Here is an 18720-nt window from a genome sequence, read left to right as displayed (position 1 = left end):
AAACCCAAAAAAAAAAAAAAAAAAAAAAAAAAAAAAAAAAGGAGAAAAATAATTCTAAAGAACTGACATAGAGGCAAGAATGCAAAAGGGAGAAATTATGTACTAATCACAGCTTCTTTGTTCCATTGGAAATAATCCAACCACTAAGAGCATGATAATTACAACTTTGTAGTATCATGCCTTATGTAACTTAACTTTTAGAACTGAAAGTTATTAGTCTATTTGATGGTGAACTTTTAGGTTCTGGAGATTAATAATATAGTTCCTATAAACGAACTGACTGAAAACTAAGGGTAGGAAAAGCTACAGCGGTCAGATCCTGATTGTTCTTGCACTTATTTCCTGCCATCTATTTTTAGCCTTTCCCTGTCTTAGACGTGGAAGTTTCAAGAAAGATTTTTCAGATTCAGAGGCTTTGACAGGGAGTAGAATTGGAAGGCCAGCTGTGGTCTCAACTCACATATTGATTTACATGCAGGAAGAATTTCATTTTAAAACTGCAAGCTCTGAACTAAGTTTCTTCTGTTGGGAATCAGGAATGCTTTTGGTTGCAAGGAACAAAAGTGACCACAAAGAACCTGCTATGGTTTGAAAAGGGAGGATGTATTTCCCTCCCAATGGCAAGTGTGGAGGGACCAGTGCAACATCCTGGCTGTGTTAGGGCCGCCGGCTCAATGACCCAAACTGTGGCCCGTCTTCAGCTCTGCAGTTCATGATCAGGTCAGAACTAATAACCAAACCATGAGAGACCCACGGACCCAGGATCTTGCTTAAAGGTGAGGGAGGGAAGGACGACCCATAGAAGAGCTCATTCAACCATACTTAGAATTTTCTTATTTAGTCAAGATTTTTACTCTGTTTCTCACATTTAATTTTCCACCACCCCAAGTTAAAATATTATTTGAAAATTATTATACATTTCAATACTACTGTGTTTTCTTTAACGTAGTGGAGCTGAGGAACTGTAACCCTCCGTCCTGTGCCCCTCGGCTGGGAATTAAAGTGATAGGGTTCCCCCATCACCCCCCTCACCTGCCCCAGCTCCTCACACCCTGTTCTGTTTGACATGATGCCAAGGAATCACTGGGGTTTAGGTTCTGGTTTTGTTGTCTACAGTAACCTTTTTACCTTTACCAGTAATACATTTTCATTCGGGACACTTGAGATAGAAGCAAAAAGCAAACTGGGTGCCAGCTCCGAAACCATCACTGTCCTCCATGTAAATAGTGGATGAATGTAAATGCCTGCTTATAGACGTCTCCTTAAAAATAAAAAGCGGCTATGTAATTTCTAAAACTGAAATAGAATTCAACTTGCTTGCCGCCTATCCTTTTCCCTCAGAAGCCAAGGTCCTGCCCTGACGTCCTGCCTCACGCTTTAACTCAGGAGCTCAGGGCGGCCCGTGCCCCTCCGCTCACAGGGCCTCACCTTCATCTCTGCCTTCCCCCTCAGACCTACTGGTTTAAAGATGGGAAGCAGATCTCTCCCAAGAACGATCACTACAGCATCCGGAGCGACCCTGACGGGACCTGCTCTCTGCATACCGCGGCCTCCACCCTGGACGATGACGGGAATTACACGATCATGGCTTCGAGCCCTCAGGTGGGGATGCGCGGTGGCCTCGGGCCTGTGCTCAGGGTGGTGGGGTTTCCCGGGCAGAGGAGCTGCTGCTTGGCTAACGGGGAGTCATGCTTCTTTGACTTGAAACTGTGTTCCCAATTCTCCATCCAGCATGTTTTCCCAGGATAGAAACAGTCTTTCTTAATATTTATCAATTCCGTGAGATGTTTGTCTACATGAATAATTCCGGTGCAGATGTGCATTCTTTCCATAAATATTATTGAGAGCCTGATATGTACACCTGTCATTTGGGTGATGGAGCTGCAGTGCTTCCGGGGCTGAGGTCCCGAGACAGAAGATAAGCCAGTAAACAAATGCATAAACCATGTGATTGCAGGTAGGGTTATGTTCTCAGGAGAAAGGAGAGTGAGGGGCATGGATAAGCTGTGGTAGGAAAACTCAGAAAGGAAAATATTTAGAAGAAATACGCGCACACCTGATTCAGTGGAACCGAAGTAATGTGTAAGTGTGGACAAATTATAATTTCGATAGAACATACATACAGCATTCAGGATTTTTGTTTGTTTACACCCAGATGTTTTGTAGTTGCCCTTAGATTTAGGGTCAAAAAATCGGTTGACTACTTAGAATTTAACAGACAGCGACTGGGTACCATGTTCCCAATTCAAGCCTGCAAATTCTTTTTTATTGAATATCTTGTATATTTTAGGTGCTATACTGGGTACACAGAAATATGTAAGAAGTGATTTTGTGCCTTACAAGCTCAACATCTGAGTGGGTATTTTATGAAGTCTGCAGAAATCATGTAAATAACGCACTTTTTAAAAAAATTTTTATTTTATGTTAGACTATAGTTGATTTACAATGTTGTGTTAGTTTCAGTTGTACAGCAAAGTGATTCACTTACACATATATATATATATATATGTATTCTTTTTCAAATTCTTTTCCCAGTTTGGTAAAAAACACTCTTTTTTAAAAAAGAAAGCTAAAGTTAACAGTTTTATTATGTAACTGATGAAGATTGCCCAGAAGTTATCTTTTTAAAAAATCTCTGATCTATTTATATCATTCCCTATTTCATTATTTCTTTTGAAGGAAATATTAAGTGTTAGAAAATGAAGAAAATGATACACATAATTTTAGCAAAGCCTACAGACTTCTGAAAGTTTGTACAGTGTTATCCTGTCCTCAAGTTACATTGTCATGTAAAGATACATTTCTGCAGTGATGGTAAGAGTGAAACTGAAATTGCCCACAAATCAGGCTGTGATCCAGGACAGCCGACTCTGCACTGACAAGAAAGTTTCCAAGTTAACGCCTTCTTGAGGTTCTAACTTTTCAATCAACGAACACATGACCATCACTTTGAAAAATAGTCAAAATCACAACATTTACTAATAAGTTACATTTTAATGCTTATTTGTGTTCATGTTGTTTGTATTTGAGGGAACGAAAGTGGAACTTTTTTTTTTAATTATATTTTTAGTGTGTTTCCTTGACTACTTTTTTTTTTAATTGCATCTTTATTGCACTTTGTAGATATTGCGTTTCTTACAAATTGAAGTTTTGTGGCAACCCTCTGTTGAGTAAGTCTATCACTGCTGTTTTTCTAACAGCATTTGCTCACTTTACATGTCTGTGTTACATTTGGTAATTCTTGTTATATTTCAAACTTGTTAATTATTATTACATTTGTTATGGTGGTCTGTGATCTTTGATCTTTGATGTTACTGCTACAACTCTATTAACCAATTTCGATTTTCACTTTTCTGCCTCTTTAAAAAGTAGTGGCGTGCTCAACAAAATCCAGAATTTTTCTTGGCCCTGGGTTCTTTGTTTCTCTTGTGCCCTAGAAAGGCTAGGGTGGGTTACGGAGCTAGAAAATTCACCGTGTTCCTTACGTGCTCACCATTCCTGGGGTCCCGCTGTCCACTTCAAGGTGTTTTTCCTAGTGAATGTTTTGAACTGTTATTGGAGTGAGCAGTTTTATAGATAGAACAAGAGAAGGTCAGTGTCACACTGCAGTTTTGAGTCTGCTTCTCGTCTCTTCAGGTGACGTAGCTTTCCACGTGGGGAAGTTCTAACGGGGGAAGGACCAGGCAGGTGGCAGCGGGCAGGCGGCTGGGTTCCAGGGTGGCGGTCTCTGCGTGGTTATTAAACCCCTGACCAACCAGGTGAAGGAGGGCTGAAGATGCCCGTGTCAACATGGAAAAGGAGGGGGGGCAAAGTCAGAAGACGGAAGTGACACAACGAAGGGGCAATTGGGAAGAGCCGGGGGTGCAGTTCGGGGCGAAGAGCCAGCACCTGGCACCGGGCAGGTCTGAGTTGGGTTCTGGCCGCGTGGCCTTTAGCAAGTCCTGAACCTCTGCGCCCGCTTCCTCATCCATGAAGTGAGAGAAGTAATACGCATTTAAACGATGCGTGCAAAGCGCTCGGTTTACCTGGCATGTGACGGGCTTCCGGTAAGCGCGGGTTGTTGCCACTGTTCAAGTTCGAGGACACTAGTCCCCCTTCTCGGAGCAGCACCCTGAGCTGGCAGGGGCCGTGGAGCCCGGCTGTGTCCCTCCCTCAGCGCCATGGGCTGGAATCTCTCCCCAGCGTGGTGCTGGCACAGGCACTTCCGGCCTCCACCCTGGGAGAGGCGTTCCCAGCAGGGGCGGCTCGCTTGCGACTGCGCAGCCGGGGCCCTGGGAGGAGGGCTCAGCTGCAGGGCCCACGTGCACAGCTGGGCTGGCGGGAGCCGCGCCGCGGCCGGGAGGAGACCCCCGACGGCGGGCGCCCTCGTGCCGGGGCCCCGGCCCCGCCCCCATGGCTCGCCCTGTCTGCTTCTTCACCCTTTACCTCTCGGAGGCCGGAGGCGAGACAGAGAACTGAGGAGTGGCCGTTTACCTCAGCTCACCAGAAGCCCAGCTCCTCTGGCACACTCGCCCGTCCTGCCTGGGAGTCAAGCAGGCAGCGGCGTGGCCGCCCTGGGCCCCAGAGCCCTCGAGGCCCCGGGGCGGGGCAGGTCCTGATGCCAGAATGCCGCTGGCTCTCGAGGTCGGGCCCCGGAGGATCCTCATAAACGGGGTGCGTTCTCGTAACTAAGCGTCTCCTTTCCGGCCGAAATGACCGAGAGGCAGGCGTCTGAGGCGAGGCTCCTGAGGGGACTCTGAGGACATGCTAAGCGTGGACGTTGGGCCTCAGCCTGACCCGGTTGTGAGTTTTGGTGTTTACGGTACTTGGCAGTCGCTCTTGCAAGTTTGTGAGTGAGTCGCCTGCTTGATGTCCGCGCAGGGGTGAGACTCCTCCTCTGGCCGGCTCTTCAGTAGCAGGTGTGTCCACACCTGCCAGATGTGGGTTCTGTGAGTCATCACGGAGAAACTGGAGTGAACTTCCTACCCGCTTAGGAAAACAAAGTGGCATTTCAGCCCTGACGAGCCACGCCCTGTTGCTTTACCTGCTCCGTGCTGCAGGTTGTCGCTTGTTGCTGTAGGAACACGGTGACAGAAACGCTTCACGCTCCATAGTCTCAACTTCAGAAGCAGCTACTATGGTATATAGTAAAGGACTTCGCCATTCTTGTAATTTGTGAATGAAAACACGGTTTAAAAGAAGCATGATGTAAATAGGCACTGAAAATAAATCTCAAAAGTAAAAGCTGGGGCTTCCCTGGTGGCGCAGTGGTTGGGAGTCCGCCTGCCGATGCAGGGGATACGGGTTCGTGCCCCGGTCTGGGAAGATCCCACATGCCGTGGAGCGGCTGGGCCCGTGAGCCATGGCCGCTGAGCCTGCTCGTCCGGAGCCTGTGCTCCACAATGGGAGAGGCCACAACAGTGAGAGGCCCACATACCGCAAAAAAAAAAAAAAAGTAAAAGCTAAGTTTTTCAAGATACGTTAGTCCCAGAAGCATAGCGTGGGGTCCGCTGACCTGGGCTCCCTGCTTCCTTGACGCCCTTTGATACCTTCATTTTTTTCCACGTTATGGAAGGATTTGGGTTTGGGAGGGAGACAACTCCACTCTTTTCTGGGTACACCGTGATCTCCACGTTGTGAAAGAGGAAAAGGTTGATGGAAAAATGAGTTCGGTAATGAAACACGGACGGCCGAGCTCTCCAGAGCAGCGGAAGATAATTCCCGAGAGCCAACAGAAGGGGTGAGAAGCAAGGAAAGAGGAAAACACGGTCAGCAGGTTAGTTTATAGAATAACTTTCCACCTGGGTCAGTCTTCAGGGAATAAGGAACACGTTTGACGTTGTTGATGGCGTGCAGTTTCCACCTGGGACAGAGCACACTGCTCTGGGCGAGCACTGGCCGTGGAGCATCCTCAGCCCGGCAGCTCCCGGGAGACAGTCGCACAGTTGAGTGGGACCATAAGGAACTGTGCCGCGTTACAGCAGGCGGCTGCCGAACCAAGGGCCACAGGCTCCGCCGACGTCCGACTCTGATCCCATCCTGAAGACATGGCGGAATCGAAACACAAATGTTTGACTTTGTTTTGCTGCGTTGCTAGGTTCCCCTGTCCTGCTCTCTGGTTTGGAGTGGCTGTCGTGCACCGTTTGCTGCGTCCTCCAGTTGCATTGTGTGTGCAAGCGGCAGGCTTTCCTGAGACCTGCGGGCCGCAAGTTAGATTTCATAAACCGGGAAATGCAGATGTTTTGTCCGTAGCACATAAATCACTGGCCTCACAGGAGGCCTCAGATATGCATTACAAGCTGGATGGTTAACAGAGAAACCACCTTAAGAATTCAAACGCGTGATTCGCGCTATAGCTTTAAACACTGAGGACTTGTCTGGAATAAAAAAGCAGTGAGCAGCTGAGTTAAATTTAAAAGGCTGGTTTGTTGGTTGTGTGTGTTTCAACGTTATAAGGTTTTCTGGCACCTTCCAAGCTTCCCTTCAGACATTCACTACCATTATTCCTTAATGTGTTAATGATAAAGCAAAAAGAAACGAGACAGTTGAAAGCGAACAGACAGCGTTAATGTGCCCCTGAGCCTGCAATGACAGCAGTTTTACTGGGTTAACTGGCACATTTGTAGGATTAAAATCACCGAATGCTCATTTTGGATGACCTTCCTCAGAAAGCATTCAAACTTAAAAATCTGAGCTTCCTATCGTGCACATTGGAGGCATCTTTTCAAAAATGCTTCCCTGGGTTCTGGACTGAAAATGTCAGAATTATACCACTCGCTACTTTGGTTGCTTTCTAAGTAGTCCTGTTCACTTGTTATTAGTAATATATTTTGCCAGTATCAGTATATTATCAAACTCACAGGTCTGCCTCCTGAATTCCAGGCCCTTTCCCCTTTCTGTTCCAAAGTGGAGGATGGTGTGGGAATTAAAAGGTGATAAATGACAACATATGCCATTTTCTTAAGTTTGGGAAGTTAAGGAAGATTCTGGGGCAGTATTTGTAGGGTTCTACGCAATCGCAGTAAAAATCTTGAAAGCGTGCTAGAGACGTGTACTCTTTACGGAGCAGCATGCCAGCCTGTTCACCGTGCGTTTGGGAGCGGGGAAAGGAGACGAAGTGCATCCCAGGCACAGACAGTGCTTAGGGCTGGGCAGGACCCTTTTCCTCCTGGGCCTCGGACGCAGCCGTCAGACACCTGGGAGGCACCTGTGTGCGTGGCACCCTGCAGGCACCAGCGTGAGGTGGGGAAAGGTTGGTCTGCTCTCCACAGTGTCCCTCCTACACTTGGAGTACTTGGCTTTTCCTCTGGAGTAAACTGCATCCTAATACCAAAAAGAGAGCGAGCGAGAGAGAGAGAGAGAGAGAGAGAGGAAAGACGAGAAGGAAAAGGAAAGAAGGAAGGGAGGGTGGGTGGAAGGAAGGAAACTCCATTCATATGAAAAACATGGTGCTGAACAAAACAGTTCTTATCCATCTGGTGGTTATTATAGTTACATCTGTATCCAGTGCTATAAGAATTTAACATTTTGAGCGTTTAGCATGTGCCAGACACACCACCAAGTACTTGACCCCTGTTAACTCGTTGAATCATCCTAAGAGCCCCTCCCTGCAGGATGGCCAGCAGGGTCCTGTTCCGCAGGTGAGGACCCTCACCTGGGAGTATGTCGCCTGCCTCATCTTTCCACTGTAAGGGACAGAGCTGGTTACAAACCCAGGGCAGAGGAGCCAAGGGCAGGCATCTGGGGCTCATCCCAGCACTGAAAGCCCTGAGGGGCCGGGGGGCACTGGTTAAAAGAGGCCTCTGAAGGAACCAAACAAGGTAAGAGCATACCGCGAGCAAATTACGTGTACTTGGAAAATTTCACTGGGGTCAGACAAGCTGCTGGCCCCATAAAAATCACCTTAATGTGCACACCTGATGTCACAGACGCAGAGAAACACCGTACCAGCAGCGGTGGCGGCGGAGTTAGCAGTGATGATGACATCAAGTACGTTTACTACTAACAAGATCATCATGGATTATATCATTTAATCTTTGCAGCACCCTTGTGAGGTATAGTGCCCCACCTTTTACAAAAGAAGAAATGTAGGCTTGGAACAAATTTAGGATTTGCCCAAAGCTTTAGGGAAAAAGTCAAAACTCAAATCCAGGTTAGAGGAATTTTTTTTTTTTTTAGCACCATTATCTGCTTCCCCAAATTCAAGGTTAAAGGGTGAATTTAATTTTTATCTTTATCTAACTACATAAATCATTAGTTAATATTAACTTCCTTGGTGGATCCTCTGGGTTTTATACCACAAAGAAGAATCCACCCAAACTCTTTTAATCTCTCCAAATTAAAATTATTTGCTGAAGCAGCAAAGCAGATAGTAAGGAAACCGTATCATCAGTATAAGGAAACCGTATCATCAGTACAATGGAAGCTATTTGTGTGAAACAAAACATACAATTCCTTGTCCTCAAGCTCCAGAAAGAATCATGGGTCTTCTGTGTCCCAGCCGTGATGATACGTCAGTTGTGTGATTTATAACGGGCTCTTCTAAGCAAGTTATATCTGGATTTCCTGTAGCAAGTACAGACCGGGAGGGGTTCGATGGAATTGATGTGCAGATTTCAAGCTGCTTGAGGGAGTCCCAGGTGTTTGTAAGATCAGCATGAGAGAGAGTTCATGCCGTGCGGCCTGAACTCCAGACACAGTTGATCTCAGTTGGAAACAGCTCCCCTCATAAAGCTATATACTTCATTATACTTGGGAATTTTCGGGAAAGGCAGCGTTCGTGGCCTCAGTGGAGGAAGGTGCGTGTCCCGCGGTACAAGACCGCTCGAGTTTGTGTGTTTACAACAGCTCCTGGGTCCTTCCTGACCCTCGCGTCCGCACCGGTCCCGTGTCTTTGCGTTTCCTGGTGACTATGGCCTGAAGAGGTCCAGGCTCTGGGGAGACCCCGAGGGCCCCTCCCTGCATCCTGCCCTGGGGTCCCCCTCCGTGTCCCCGCCAGCGTCCTCTCAAGGGGGGCACTCAGAAGGCGGTTCAGGACCCACAGAACCCCTCTGCTTTGGTCACGTATTTGGCCACCTGCAGTGACAGTGGGGGTCAGGGGTCACCTTTACTTTGACTCTAAGCGCTCCCTTCAGCCTGGAGCTATAGAACTCACCAAGGATGAGGGTGAAAAATCAGTCTGCGTCTCGTGTTCCCGCCCTGCGTACTCCCTCTCGGTCATCGTCAGGGTTTAGGTGTCCTGCTCGTCCTCTGGGGCCCTGCGAGGAGCGAGCGGGGGAGACCATGTGCTTTGCTGCTCTGCTGGACGTAGGGAGAGATGAGTCCAGACCAGAAGGCGAAGTGACAGGGCCATTGATTCCTGTCTCCCGGCCCCCCTACGTGTTGCTGTGTGTCCCAGGACAGCACTTAGCCGATTTCCAGTTGACAAATTGGAGGGAGAAGACAGTGCGTGTAGCCAGATGTTATCATAACTTTATATCGGGTATAATCTATAAAACTACTGACTCACTGCGTTTTACACCTGAAACTAATACAATATTGTTAAGTGAACTATATATACGTCAGACAAGAGCAGGTGTGTTCAGGGTGGGGTGGCTGTAGACTTTGTACTTCAAATAAAATTTTTTTTTTAAAGATTATAAAATACAGCTTTTCATTAGAATAGGTCCTTATCATATGACCCTCATGGGTTCAGGCATTAACTGCTTCTGGTTTTAAAAGCTCAAATATTCTCACTTTATGGGGACAAGGTGTCCCATAGTCGTCATGCTCCTTGTCGCCCGAGGCATGCTTGTTATGTAAAGCTTATTTTTTCATGCCGGCCGCCCTTTCAATGTGCGGTTTTGGGAAGGGATACCACGAACATTTAATAACTAAAAAGAGAACTGAAGTGATCTGGTTTGATTTCAGAGTTAGCTCCACGCAGTAGGTATGTAGCCTTGAAAGTGGCATCATCACGAGACGTCCCGGGGGGCGTGTTTCAGAGACAGGCTGGGGTCGCGCTGGTGCGGCGTGCTGGTCTGCAGGGAAGAGCGCCCTGTGGAGACCAGGGCAGCCGTGGCGGTGCGGGGGCGCCGGCCGCTAACCGTCGGTCCCCTCTCTGTCCCCGCAGGGCCGCGTCAGCTGCACGGGACGGCTGATGGTGCAGGCCGTGAACCAGAGAGGCCGCAGCCCCCGCTCGCCCGCCGGCCAGCCTCACGGCAGAAGGTATCTCTCGCGTCCCTTCCCGGGCACTGCTGCTCTTTTACTGTCACTGTAACCCAGCGCTGCCAGCATCTCGGGGACACCACAGGAGAGAACGTACTTGGGGGACAGGATGGGGACACAGCAGGAAGCGTGGCAGCGTGTGGCTCCTTTCTAGCGGGGGGCGGGGTGGAGGACGTACCGGCTGGGTCTGGCGCCTTCAGACACGTGCCGCGTGTGGGCGGGTGGCAGCCATGTCACCACCATGTCACCACGGACACGCTGGTCGGTGGCACCCAGGCTCTAGCCACGCTTTTCTCACCAGCATCACGTGGGCTGCCCCCTGGGTTTCCTAAGATCGGCTCGTGTGCGAAGGTTCCTTGTCTGGTCGCTTAGGTCACAAGCTTGTCTCAGACCCTAGCCTCGTAGGTCAGACTTGCCGTACTTTGGACGCTTTCCTTGCCCCGTGGCCCCGAGTGAGTGCACGTGAGGATGGGCAGCGGGGCTGTTGTTCTCAGTGACACACGTGGCTACAGATGGGGCCGGTGGCTGCGCCATCCGGCCCCTGGGCCCAGCACAGGGGAGGACACGCCAGTGAGGCCACCGGAGGAGCAGGACACGGCAAGAAGCAGCGGGCGGGCCCATGCCCCGCGCGGGCTTGGGCCGCCGTTTGGGAGGCAGCTCCGGCCTCAGCACTCGCAGGTTTGATGCAGGCTTCTTGGGGCGGGACTTGGCGCACAGCATCACCTGCCCCCGCGCCCGTGAGCACAGCACAGCTGCAGCAGGTCCGTTCTCTCCGGCTTCACTCGGGGCCTTCCGTGCATTTCAGCCGTTTGTGGGCCACTGACTCCTGAAAGGGCCTTGTGCTCGTAAATGAGACCTGATGGGTGAAGGCTGGTGATTACTAGCGTATTATACTAAGTTTTCATTTGCTTTGCTCCTACTTTTGCTACTGAAGTGTTTCTTAACTTACCTTCCAATGATCTCCGGCAGGGTTAGTTTCAACACCTCACTCCTAAGTCTTCCCTGCCAGTCACTTTAAATCATACTGCTCTTAAAAGGTGGCTCTGGCAGCATACTCAAAACCAAGAAAGATGCACAAAATCTGGGAGATGTGCACAATTTTATGTTAAAGCAAAAAAAAAAGAAGAAAAATTACTGCCTTAGGCATATGGTTAACGGATACAGAAGAAAACCTGCCTAAAATGTGATTTGTTTTCCTGGTTAATATGAAAAGAAATTTTTATTAGAAGGCTATTCATTCTTTTTAAATAATAAGAACTTTTAATTTCCTGCAAGTTTACAATCACAGTGGAAGCTGTACTGATTTCTGTTGAAAAATATTTGGTAATAAATGAGCAACAGCTGCTGCTGCTTCTCATACAGCTTTAAAAATATTTATTTAGGAAAAAATAGGTTACTGTTAGTTCCCCATTTTCCCCTTTCATGATTTATGCTAGCTGTAAGGGTTAGGGTAGCAGATTATTTGAAGTCTGCAATTAGCAGATTATTAAATGTGTAATAAACTTCCAAATGAAACAAGATTTTGTTTTACTGACTTTTTTTATGGTATGAACCCCTGGGATTAGGAGCTAGGTAAGCAGGTGAGGAAATTATATTATTGCCCCGTGTATTATGGAGAAGAGGTAACTAGGAACCTGACAATACCTACTGTCTGTCTGTCTGTCTATATTACCTATCATCTATGTGGCATTCTCCCTCCCTCTTTCTCTGCCCCCATCTTTCTTTCCATCTATTTAACTATATTTGTGGCATTCTCCCTCCCCTCCCCCATCTTTCTTTCCCTCTGTGTGTATCTGTGTGGCGTTCTCCCTCCCTCTCTGCCCCCCATCTTTCTTTCCATCTGTCTGTCTATATTGTCTATCTTTGTGGCGTTCTCCCTCCCCTCCCCCATCCTTCTTTCCATCTGTTGGTTTTCTCTCTTGTCCGAAGGTCTCGTTCGAGATCCAGGGACAGTGGCGACGAAGGTGAACCGATTCAGGAGCGATTCTTCCGACCGCACTTCCTGCAGGCTCCCGGGGACCTGACGGTCCAGGAGGGCAGGCTCTGCAGGATGGACTGTAAGGTGAGGGGCTTGGGTGCCTCCCTTCTCCCTGCACTACCGCTTCCCTTTAGTTCCTTTTGGGGAAATTATGTAAAGTATACATCTTTAAAATGTTTTCTAGCAGAAGAGGAGAGAAAATGAGTGGAACATACTAAATATTTATATACATTTCAAATCATTCTTTTCCTTGATTTTTAAGTTTTTGTTGAATATGTCCTTTACCTAGAACCCTGTATACCATACTCCAGAAAGTGAACTGGGAGGTTTTATCCCTCCAAGTCACCCTTTTTGTTGAAGTAATGACTGTGTTGGATCTGTTGTCTGTCCTGATCTTACTTATATTCACTGTTTTCATACAAATTTTGTATCCACACACCTACTCTCTCAGGCCTCCCATTTCCTGTTTCTAAGAGACATCCAAGCAGCACCGTCATTCTGTCGCTTTACAATAGGGCTTCTTAACCAGGTCCTGGGGTGAGCAGGTCTCATCAGGTGTGTGGGCCTGAAATTACACAGGAGGTTGTATGTGGTACACCTGCCATCAGCTTCCCAGAGGACCTCGAGGTCAAAAATGTGTAGGAATCACTGGTCTGAAATTTTCTGATTGTTTTGTGGTTTTGCCCCATTATTTATTGACCTTAAGTTTAAATTTTAGCTCTGAAATATGAATACGCTTTTTAAAAAGTAATTTGGGCTCCCTCTGCTGGTTGTCCCTGGAATTTCAGAACACAAGATGTAAGGCACTTAGAGGGTTAACTCTGGGCTTGTAGAAATGTATAAAAAGCTTGTAGAAATGTATTAAAATGTATAAAATACTTTCCAGCATAATTTTTCAATATAAATTTATTTTTTGGCCGCGTTGGGTTTTCGTTGCCGTGCATGGGCTTCTCATTGCGGTGGCTTCTCATTTTGGAGCACAGGCCCTAGGCGTGCGGGCTCAGTAGTTGTGGTACGTGGGCTCAGTAGTTGTGGCTCGTGGGCTCTAGAGTGCAGGCTCAGTAGTTGTGGCGCACGGGCTTAGTTGCTCCGTGTGATGTGAGATCTTCCCAGACTAGGGATCAAACCGGTGTCCCCTGCATTGGCAGGTGGGTTCTTAACTACCGCATCACCAGGGAAGTCCCTCCAGCGTAATTTTTTTAATTTTTATTTTATATTGAACTATAGTTATGTTAGTTTCAGGTGTACAGCAAAGTGATTCAGTTATGCATATGCGTGTATCCTTTTTCCAAGTTCTTTTCCCATTTAGGTTATTACAGAATGTTGAGCAGAATTCCCTGTGCTCAGTACGGTAGGTCCTTGTTGGTTATCTGTTTCGTATATAGTAGTGTGTATCCCAGTCTCCCAATTCATCCCTCCCTGCCCCCGCCCTTCCCCCCTGGTAACCATAAGTTCATTCTCTAAGTCTGTGAGTGTGTTTTGTAAATTAGTTCATTTGTATCAATTTTTAGATTCCACATATGGTCTTTCTCTTTCTGACTTACTTCACTCTGTATGCCAGACTCTAGTCCATCCACCTCACTACATATAACTCAGTTTCATTTCTTTTTGTGGCTGAGTAATATTCCATTGTATATGTGTGCCACATCTTCTTTATCCATTCATCTGTTGCTGGACACATAGGTTGCTTCCATGTCCTGGCTATTGTAAATAGAGCTGCAATGAACATTTTGGTACATGACTCTTTTTGAATTATGGTTTTCTCAGGGTATATGCCCAGTAGTGGGATTGCTGGTCGTATGGTAATTCTATTTGTAGTTTTTTAAGGAACCTCCATACTGTTCTCCATAGTGGCTGTATCAGTTTACATTCCCACCAACAGCGCAGGAGGGTTCCCTTTTCTCCACCCCCTCTCCACCATATATTGTTTGTAGGTTTTTTGATGATGGCCATTCTGACTGGTGTGAGGTGATACCTCACTGTAGTTTTGATGTGCATTTCTCTAATAATCAAATAATCAATCAGCAGTGTTGAGCATCTTTTCATGTGCCTGTGTATGTCTCCTTTGGAGAAATGTCTGTTTAGGGCTTTGGCCCATTTTTTGATTGGGTTGTTGTTTGATGTTTGTTTTTTGTTTTTTTTTTTTGTTATTGAACCACATGAGCTGTTTGTACATTTTGGAGATTAATCCCTTGTCAGCTGCATTGTTTGCAACATAATTCTTTTTACAGTATAAGTATACAGATTGAGTTTATATATATACAGTGTGTATATATTTATCTGTGTGTATTTATTTGGGGTCTGTAACTGAGAATTCATACAGACCACCCATAAAATGACATTTGAGTCCACAGGAGAAATTTTCTTTTAGAAAATTAGATGATACCAGGGGATTACTATTAATTTTAATTTTATGTATAAAAAGGGAACTGTGACTACGTAAGAAAAATCTGTTCTTTTAGAATGATACTTGATAAAGTATCAAGTTTGGGGTCTATTTTTAAAATATGAAAAATTACAAAAGAGAGTGAATCTAGGTGATGGCTACATGGAGATTCACAATACTATCGGCTCTACTTTTGATCACATTTAAGAAAGAAATCATAGCACTTTGTTTTTCTGCGAGTGACACAGCTGTCCTTGAAATGCCTGCCTTTAAAAGAATATTGGAAACAGAAGGTAATCTGTTGATTTTACTGTTATGATCAGACCTGGACAGACGTGGAAAAGCTTTTCCAGTGTAGTTACGCTTTAAGAGGGCAAAAAGAGTCATGGGAACAGGCCGGTCACTAAGGCAGCTGCTGGGCCCCCGACTCGCTCCCCGGACACTGACTGCCCCGGCCGGCTCTCGGCCTCCGGGAGTAAACAGCTCTGCTTCCCCCATTCCCACGGAAGCCAGAGCCGCCCACCTGTCCAGACTGGGGCCCGCTTACAGTGACCCAGTTCCTGAGGTCAGGCTCGCCTTGCTGGCCTCAGAGGGAGAGGACTCGGCCTTCCCCTCTGCCCGGCCGCGCAGCTCTGGCCCAGGTGGGCCCAGAGTGCATGCGGCGTCTCCCTCCTAAACCTGCTGCGGCCTCGCCGGTACCTGACCGGCCAGGAGGGCCAGGTGTGCAGCCCGGGTGGGAAAGCCCACCCCCTTCCTCCGTACCTGTGCTGGCCCGACAGGTAGAGTGGGCGTGGAGCGCCGGGGCGGCAGGTGGACGGATGGGAGGCTGCAGAGCCTGGCCCACTTTTAGCTGGTGATTTAACTGTTTTCTGTAAATCCCTAGGCCTTTGCTGTGTGTTTGTTGGGGGGTGAGGCATCCTGGGGGCAGTATACATGAGCGTCACAGGGCAGGAGTGGAATCTGTGAGTTCTCTGGCTGCTTTTGGCAGAGCTGATTCTCAAAAGAATTGGTTTACAGTCCCACTGACATCTTTCCGTATGTGATTTCCCACTGGTACATTTGGGGTAGGGGTGGAAGGGCCTTCCTTACTGGTGCTTTTCTTCCCGTTCAGAATGCAGGGCCCTAGAGTAAAGAGCTGACAGACGGTGGCCACCCCTCCCCTCACTGCACACCATGCTATTAGCCATTAAACGTGCTTTTGTCTGATCTCTGGTCAGCACGACTGTCATGGCCTGGAGAGCGGTTTGTTTGTTTTTTTTAACGTTTCCATTGTGAGGCTAATTTGTTGAGATGGCTTTCTGGGTAATTTCGTATGGCTCCTGCTCCTATTACTTACTTTCAAGGATTATAAAATAATAACAGCCCTGTGTCTAATGGCTGCATTAACTAATGTCTCCGCAGCTACAGCAGCCTTGATGAGAGGCTTTGTCGTGAACCATGCGAGCTGAGTGTGAGTCCTTGTCATGGTTGGACATCTTTTTTCCAAAGGGCTCAGAGCCCTGGGCTGACATCACCCTCAGCATCTTTATAACCTGGGTGAGGAAAGACGATGGCGAATGTTTTTAGTCCCCATCTCACTTTTCTCTGGGTTGCTCTATAAGAAATGTTTAGAAGTGAGCCCGTGTGTGCCGAGAGGGTATTCAAAGATTTTAAGCAAAAGAGAAACGTGGGCTTCCCTGGTGGTGGTGCAGTGGTTAAGAATCCACCCACCAATGCAGGGGACACGGGTTCGAGCCCTGGTCCGGGAAGATCCCACATGCCACGGAGCAACTAAGCCCGTGCACCACAACTACTGAGCCTGTGCTCTAGAGCCCACGAGCCATAACTACTGAGCCCACGTGCCACAACTACTGAAGCCCATGCACCTAGAGCCCGTGCTCCACAACAAGAGAAGCCATCGCACTGAGAAGCCCGCGCACCGCAACAAAGACCCAACGCAGCCAAAAATAAATAAATAAGTAAGTAAGAAACGTGACCTGATGCTAAGAGCCTCATGTTGTCCCAAAGGAGGAGTCTGTGCTGGTGTCTTAGGTGTTCGTGACTTTGCTCTGGTTGCGTAGCAGAGGAATTCATTCGCATTTCTTCCCGGTTTAGGTCAGTGGGCTGCCAACCCCCGATCTCAGCTGGCTGCTGGACGGCAAGCCCATCCGCCAGGACAGCACCCACAAGATGCTGGTGCGAGAGAACGGGGTGCACTCTCTGATCATCGAGCCCGTCACAGCCCGGGACGCCGGTGTCTACACGTGCGTGGCCACCAACCGGGCTGGACACAACTCCTTCAGCCTGGAGCTCGTGGTCGCAGGTAGGTCCCGGGAACCTCTCCCAGGGTGAGCGTCAGATGTAGAAACAAACTAACCCATGTGGAAAGTACATCAAACCGCTGAAAAAAACAGACCATTATCATCAACGTGTTAAGACCTGGCAAGTCAGAAACATCACTTTTTCTTTGCTGTAGCCATGGTTATTTTTCTTCCCTTCCCCCGTCAGCCTGGCAGCCAGAGGAAGAGGGTTTGAGCAGTTTTTCTGGGCCATTCGCCATCTCCTGGGCCCCCAGTGTCACACGGGAAAGGCAGCAGCAGCCCGGCCTCCAGGAACCAGACGATGTAGGAGAATGTGCTCATGCAGCAAGTTCTCCACCTAGACCTAGCTTTTGAAGTCATGTGCAGTGATTTCAGAATTCAAAATTTTGAAACACTGTGATCTACCCGCAATGTCATAGACAGATTGAACTCAGGTTTGCTTTTTAATTGACTATATATCTTTACGAAATTTACCTACCAGAATAAAGTTTTGCCCTTAGGTATGGGAAATGAGTTTATGGAAAGGTTTAGTGTCCTTAGGAGCTGAGCATGAATAGAGAGCCTGTTCTCTGTGCTCATCTGGAAAAAGCAGCAGAACGGAGCATTTATTTCTCATCACTGCATGCAAAGCACTCACTTGGTCCTCACGGCAGCCCCATGAGGCAGTCAGCCAATGGGAATTAGGAGAGATGAAGTGACTTTCCCAGGGGCCAGGCTGCAGTGCCCCTCTGGTGCGGGGAGCCTTCGAGCTCCCTGGGGAGACAGCAGCAGCGAGGACGCAGCGGGCGGCCCGGCTACAGTCCGGGCTAGGGATTCTCGTGACAACACCCAGATGTGTTCACACAAAAACATGGGCAGCGTTCATTCAGCCTGTGTGTCAGACCCGCTTCAGTTTCACGCCTTCCTCCAGCTCTCCCTCCTCAGAACTCAACTGTTCGGGTCCCCCCGCTGACCATACCCGTCCCCAGGCCCAAGGTGCCCCCCGTCGGCACTTGTGGAGGAAGTCGGGGCTCGGCCCCCAGCCCAGCTCTCGTTTTCTGGCTGTGGCCTCTGGCAGGTCCGTCTCTGCAGCTGAGTGTCCCCAAACGGAAAAGGGGTGCCACGATGCTCAGAGTTGAAGGACTAAGTCGTGGCACAAGGACGAAATCCTGTGAAGCTCTGCGTCCCCACGAGCCTGCCTAGCCAAGCTCCAGAGGTAGCTGTGATACCTACTGTGGAGGGTCGCTGCGACCTAAAGCCCCGTCTTACACATTTATGCTCTTTTGAAAACTGGGACCCAGGAAGAGCACCGAGTGAGGTCTCTTCCCAGAGTAGCCCAGGTCAAGTGACCACAAAAGGTCCAACAAAAATTAACCCTCTACATAATTCAAGGTCATAGAGGGTCTTAGGTTTTTCAGGTAGAACGCTCACCTTTGCTTTGCTATTATTTGTCACAGGAGGGAGTGCAGAAGACCGCACCCTCAGCCTCATTGTTGGCAGCTAGGATGATGGTCGCTAAGACTTGCTCTTCCTCTGAGACTGTTCCCACCGCAGATCCAAGGGAGCACTGAGAGTGTTACTAACAAACAGTTCTCATTCGTCCAGACTGGGTCATAGTCGTTGTTTTCATAGCTTTCTTCAAAGAAATACAAATTGGAACTTGTAGTGTACAGATTGTACGTTCCTAGTGTTGAGGTAACTATTTAAAGCTGCCTCTCCTCTTGTTTCCCCCTTTGTAGCCTGTGGTATGTCTCTCTTAAGCCAGGACCTAGAACTCTGAGTGTCTCGGCCAGCAGGGCGGGAATCTAGGGGATCAGCGCCGCTAGATGGCAGCGGTGGGCTGAGGCAGGGACCCTCATCAGTCACCAGCCTGGCAGAGGTGTCCGTCCTCC

The 18720-nt window shown here is 48.1% G+C and overlaps 1 protein-coding gene across 1 annotated transcript in view; it reads left to right on the top strand.

Moving 5' to 3' along the window:
- Positions 1 to 18720, top strand: part of PALLD (palladin, cytoskeletal associated protein) — a 417875-nt gene that overhangs the window by 396816 nt on the left and 2339 nt on the right. The window contains exons 15-18 of the mRNA XM_007457377.1: positions 1453 to 1602; positions 10091 to 10185; positions 12115 to 12247; positions 16644 to 16851. Of these exons, the coding sequence (XP_007457439.1) occupies positions 1453 to 1602; positions 10091 to 10185; positions 12115 to 12247; positions 16644 to 16851 (586 nt within the window). The remainder of the gene's footprint in view (positions 1 to 1452; positions 1603 to 10090; positions 10186 to 12114; positions 12248 to 16643; positions 16852 to 18720) is intronic.

Source organism: Lipotes vexillifer, unplaced genomic scaffold, assembly GCF_000442215.2.
Source record: "Lipotes vexillifer unplaced genomic scaffold, Lipotes_vexillifer_v1.1 scaffold668, whole genome shotgun sequence".
Taxonomy (NCBI): domain Eukaryota; kingdom Metazoa; phylum Chordata; class Mammalia; order Artiodactyla; family Lipotidae; genus Lipotes; species Lipotes vexillifer.
Note: the sequence above shows the minus strand (reverse complement) of the source record. Positions and strands in the feature narration are given on the sequence as shown.